The 6,000-nt window shown below is 43.6% G+C and overlaps 1 protein-coding gene across 3 annotated transcripts in view; it reads right to left on the reverse strand.

Annotated features, from left to right (window-relative positions):
• HIBCH (3-hydroxyisobutyryl-CoA hydrolase) overlaps positions 1-2,405 on the reverse strand; it is a 66,584-nt gene extending 64,179 nt beyond the window's left edge. For all 3 annotated transcript variants that reach the window (XM_084778375.1, XM_084778374.1, XM_084778373.1), the window contains exon 1: positions 2,227-2,405. In XM_084778375.1, coding sequence (XP_084634501.1) covers positions 2,227-2,261 — 35 coding nt within the window. In that variant the 5' untranslated portion in view covers positions 2,262-2,405. The remainder of the gene's footprint in view (positions 1-2,226) is intronic.
• Positions 2,406-6,000: the final 3,595 nt, after the last annotated feature.

Raw genomic sequence — 6,000 nt, forward strand, 5'->3', positions numbered from 1 at the left:
GGAGGATAATAGACCTCAAAGACTGCACCTTTGTCCAACTAGACTTGAAGGAACAGAGACAGCAGGAAGCAAACAATGTAGCTAGGCAGAGAGCAGCAGGTGTATTGCTTAACAGCAACCTTTTTTTTACAGAGTTAACCTCCTCTCTCTAAAGCTGGCCTTAACCTCCCCTGCAAAACACTTAGACAAGGTCAATACTAAATATCACTTTGTCTTAAGTATTTATTTAAGGATTGGTGAAAACGCCTGGCCCACACTGCCTACAGGATGACTAGTGCCCAGTACAGTGTCTCCCACAAGCTACAACAGGTTAATTTACTCATAACGTAAATTGATATTCAAATCCTTGAGATCCAGACTAGTCAACTTTTTTTTAATTCCATTACCAGAAAGGTATTCATGAGAGCTTCTAAACCTATAAAAGCAAGCACTGAAGTAAATCTCAGTAAGATTTATATAGCACTGACATACAGAGCTTCCTCAAACTGGAAGTAAGCCATCAAATTTCACAACAAAACAAAAAACTAGTGACAAAGATCATTTAGAAATCTAGGGTACACATAATCACAAGTGTCTGAAGTGCAACTGAGGCATTCCGCATAGGGTTCAGATAAATCAGGTTATACGATCCATTTGAGAGTTGTTTTCAAAGAGGTGATTTGGGGACAGAGAGAACCCTCCAAGGGCAAAGCTGGCACTGCAGTGGTAGGAACACACAACATCATCAGAAGGACAATGTGACGGTAAATTCTACGCTACTGCCCAATCAAATCAACCAAGGCACACCTGCCCTTTCCAGAAACACCCTCAGACCCTGTACACATTTGTGCAGCACACTCCTCTCCCTCTCCACTGCTTGACCTTGGCTCCCATCCCCTTTCCAGGAGTGCACCTAGAAAAGGGCCCTCAGATCAACACTGCCCAATTTGATCCTGGCAGCTTCCATGTTGCAAGGGGGAATGAAATAGGGACAAGTTGAACCACAGTAGTGACAGAATCTTTCAGGGTGAAATTAACTTTGTTAACATAACCACGTTCCAACGTGGTTCCCAAATAATTTAGAATTTGCCATTATCAAAAAAACAACAATAATGACTATATAAGCAGATGTCAATATTCTCCACAAAGGAAAGAAAAAAGACCAAAAAAAAAAAAAAAAAAGAGAGAGAGATGCAAGGCAACTCTTCAATGTATAACATTTGAGAATCAAATGAGTGGATACAAAATGAGGTGCTTTCCGCTGAAACAGCACCATTCTTTTTAAGATTTAGTCTTAATTATGCATACGTGTGTCCATATGAGTACAAGTGCCCCATGAGTCCAGAAGAAAAAAAAGAGTTCTTAGAGCTGGAGTTACCGGTAGTTATGAGCCACACAGGGAACTGAACTCCTGTCACTACCCTGTCCTTCAAGGGCCGTACAGGGTCTTAAAACCGCTAATAGTAACTATTCATTTAGAAAAAAGAAACAGTCTCATACTTTTGCAGGAACCTTCCAAAACAGACTGTACGGCATAAGTAACTTGCAGGCGGAACAAAGGTGAGTTCCATGTTGAGGTGCGCCTAGACCATACAGATTTCTAACAGTGACCATCTCATCACACGGAAAGTACTTCAGTGAAGCGTTTCACATAGGGCGATTAGCGTTTTTGTGTATGGTCCTGGGGACGAGGCACTGCACAAGCCGAAGTTCCTAGAAACAGTGCTACCACACTAACCCTCTGCCGAGGTCCGGCTGCATGCACTCTTAAAAAGTTTATCTTTGTACTCAAGCCACGTTAATTGGCTGCAACATTATTCTGTGAGTTCCAAACAACCCCGCTGGTGCTGCTGCTGCTGCTGCTGCAGCTGGCTGAAAACCTAACCAAGTTCCCGGATCCCAGTTGCACAGCCGTCACACCTGTGGGACCTGACTCATAGTACCCCACACAGAAAATAAGGTGACATGTCCCCACGCTGCATCCAGCCCCAAGAAAGAAAATTAATCGGAGGCAAAAGGAAAGAAAAGTCGTGGGAGGTCCAGACCGAATCTAAGCTAGAGGGCGGAAAATGAAGATACTGTTGCAAAAAAAAAAAAAAAAAGCAAAGTCGGAGCACGCGTGAGGCTGCCCTCGGAGGAAGAAGACTGAATGTGCGAGGCCTGCAGCGACACTCGCGAGTCCCCACCCCACCCCAGCAAGAACAGACGGCGACCAGCCCTTAGCTGCTGGCTCGCTCGCAAACTCACCTCGACAGGAGCCGCCACACGTCCTGCTGACCCATGGCCTAAAAACCCAGAACTAAAGCCGAGTGGAGCGAAGAGACGCGAGCGCCACTTCAGACCCGCCCACCGCCAGCCTCGGAGAGCCGCGGCTACCGACAATAAGTCCTCCGGAGGGCCAGAGCGGCCACAACCTGCATTTCCGCTCCGCTACACTCGAGGACCCGGCAAAACAAGAGCTGGAGGAAATGAGTAAGAGCGAAGGGCGGGGCCGAGCAGGAGGGGCGGGGCCAGCACCCGGGTAACGACGGGGCGGGGCCTGGCTGGGGGAGCATTGACTAGGGCGAGGGAGAGGGGAGGAGCCAAAACGAAGGAGGTGGGAACGGAGGTTGGTAGCCAAAACAGAAGGATAAGGAAAAAACGGAAGTTGGAGAGCAAAAGTAAACTAAAGTTTGCTCCCTCAACTAAGCTGTCCTGGGAACTCCCAGTCGGTCATGTAGGTATGGCCTTCAAGTTTGACCAGCAGGCACTGACTGATCTGAAGAAGTTTTGTGGAATTTTAATAAATTTTAAATGAAACAGTATATTTAAATCGGACCTGATGACGCATTCCTGTAATCCTAGTACTCAGACAGCTGATCCAGGAGACCGGTCACCAGGTGCAGGCCACCCAGGACTACATAGCAAGACCCTACCTCAGAAAAATAAGTAAATTTAATGTTTGCGAACCAAACAGATGAAATGCGTTTGATATCAAGGAGAGCTCAATTTGCTGTAGTACCTACTCTGCATATCTGAATTTGCTTTGAAACATTTCTAACTGTCTGAGGAAAAGTAACAGATCCCTCAGTCTCCTCTATTAGACAAAAACGTCTGATTAAGAGAACGCTCACCAACTAAACTAAAAGTCATTTTTATCAGCGAAAGCATACCTGCACTAGAAAGCAGCTTATTAAGTAAAACCCATATTTAACTACCCACTACTGTTGAGCTGCTTCTAGAGGCAGATGTCCAGCTGTAAGTGTTTCATCACCAAAAAAGTGTTGGCATATTAATAAGAAATAGGGATTTAGAGAAGAAGTTCAGAGAGCAGGAAGTTAAAAGAGTTAGTCTTTAGCATTTAGGAGACCTATAAGATATTTGATCAGAAATTATCTTTCTGCCCTGGGTCAAATATAATAATACCTAGAGAACAGAGGAAGCCAACAAACACCATACGAGTGGAAGACACCAGATACAAGGCATTTGTGACCTGCCATTAGTCCTCAATAGGTACAAGCAGTCACCACTTAGCTTCACCATCAAATGGCATCATGCATCATTTGTTTAGGGAAAGAATGAATGTATTAGCCTATCCAGCAGGTGTTACTGAAAAATGAGCTTTTCCATTGTAGCCAGAGCCAAATCATCTTGTGTTTTACAGCCTTCATGTTTAGAGGATCCCCGTTTTTATGTAATTCTTTGCTATTAAAACATTTTATTTATTTATGTATTTGCTGTGTGTATCTATTTACATTCAAGTTCATTGGTGTATGTGCAGATGTCAGAGGGCAATGTGCAGGAATTGGTTCTCTCCTTCTACCATGTGGGTCTCAGGGATAGAATTCAGGTTGTCCGGCTTGGAGACAAGTGCCTTTCCCAATGAACCATCTTGATAGCCCCTTACAGCCTGTCAAACAAAGGACCTGACATTTTCACTTTGTACAGTAAGAAATTAGTCCTACCCTCAGCATCACTTCTCATTTTGCGATATTGTCATTATTCCATAGGGACACTCTGTATCTATCCTGGTTAGCTTTTGGTTGCTATGATAGACCATTACCAAAAGCAACTTGGGAGGAAAGGGTGTAGTCCAGCTTACAGTTTATAGATAGTTCTCCCTCTGGCTTGAAGGGAAGCAGAGGCCGCAGAGGAATTCTGCTTGATGCCACATATGCCTACCTTGGGTACATAGTGTATAATCAATACACTTTGCAATTAGCTTTTTTCAGTCTACATAATGCTTCTCAAGATCCATTCACATTGTAGCATTTATTAGCACTTGACTTCTTTTTCTAGCTGAATAATACTTTTACGTTGGGGGATTGGATGTGAGAGGGAGGAGGGGGAGGAAGGTAAGCAGGGGAGGGAGGCTTCTTTAGAACTTGCTAGGTAGTTTAGGGTACCCTTGAGCTGATCTTCATGGTTTTACTCTTCAAGTGCTGGAGATTACAGGAGTGTGCACCACCACGCCTGGGTGACATTGGGGATTCACAGGAGGGGCTCATGAATGTCAGGCAGTCACTCTACCAACTGACCTACATCCCAAGCCCCAGATGGAAAGCTTTTTTGTTTTGAATTCTTCATCAGTTGACTGATGTTCTGTTGTCTCCACTTTGGGCTACTATGAAGAATGATGCTGTGAGCTCACAAGCTGCCTTATATCACAACAGTTGTTCTCCTTTCGTCCTCCTGAAAGGATATCCTGAAGTCTAGACATGTTGTTCCTGAACTGCGTTTACCTTAGCCTATGCTGAGCTTCCATTTCAGAATTTTAATTACACTTCTAATATAGCTAAATGGTGCTTCTTGATTTTTGTGTTGGGTGGCAATTTTGTGTGTGCATAAGTGTGCTTGTTCATGCATGTGTACCTCTGTGTGTGTGTGTGTGTGTGTGTGTGTGTGTGTGTGTGTGTGCATCCATGAGTACAAGTGCATATGGCGGCTACGGGTGAACCATAAGTGTTAATCCTCAGAAGCTATCCATTTTGTTTTTAAGATGAGCCTCACTGGGACCTGGGACTCACTTACTGGGCTAGGCTAGAGAGCCTACAAGACCTCAAATCTGTCAGTCCCTGACTCCCCAGCTCTGGAATTATAAGCCTATTACTTTACCAGTCTTTTTTACATGGGTATCAGAGGTCATACTCAGGTCCTCAGTTTTTGCACATCAAACACTTACCAAACAAGCTCTCTCTCCCAAGTCCCATTAATTTTCCTTCCCAAGCTACAAATTTGAAGTATCATTTAGCTGATCATACAAGAGATTTTGTGTATGAATAACTCTTAAATTTTGATTGGGGTAAACCTGGTTGTGTGGAAAAAATAAGAGTATAAAATTTGTGAAAATGCAAGTGATCCTTAAGTTAAGTTTCTATATAGGATGTCAAAGACAATCCAGAAGCCAATACCAGGGTAGAATAGTTATGATGGCAGAAACCAGGAGCTAATCCTGAGATGCTGCAAGGCAAAAATTTTATTTGTATTCTGGGCCAGACTTACACTCTTACAGGGGTAGGAGAATGAAAGTGGCCCAGACCAGAGACAGAAAGGCCTTTTTTTTTATCACAAATGATTTTTATCACAAATGATTTTTAAAAAGGAGAATTTTGAAGTTATTTTATGATCATGTATAATGAGAAATTTTGATTTCTTTAAAAACACAGAAATGTTAGGGAATGTTTTAATCCCAGGTACAGGATATGGTACTGTTTCAGCTTTCTGACAACAGCTGACCATGATTTGCCTCATGCTCTGGAAGGGATATGATTTTGCCAGCTGAGGATAGTTTACATTTGAAATTCTGGGGACTTTTCAAAGCCCCTAAAGGCAAGGCAGGGCTGCTCCCTCTGCTGCTGCTGTTGCTCCTGTTTGCTCCCGCTCCTGCTGCTGTTGCTGCTTGTTGTTTGCTGGGTTACTGGTTGCTAATTGAAGATACCCTAATGATAGAAAATCAAATTTTCCCCAAGGGACTCAACCCCCTATTCACAAGAAGTAGTCTAATGATATTAATGCCTCCTTTCCCCTTTGATCCCCTTTCTC

This window comes from Acomys minous (genome assembly GCF_964271855.1).
Source record: "Acomys minous genome assembly, chromosome: 4".
In the NCBI taxonomy this organism is placed as follows: Eukaryota; Metazoa; Chordata; class Mammalia; order Rodentia; family Muridae; genus Acomys; species Acomys minous.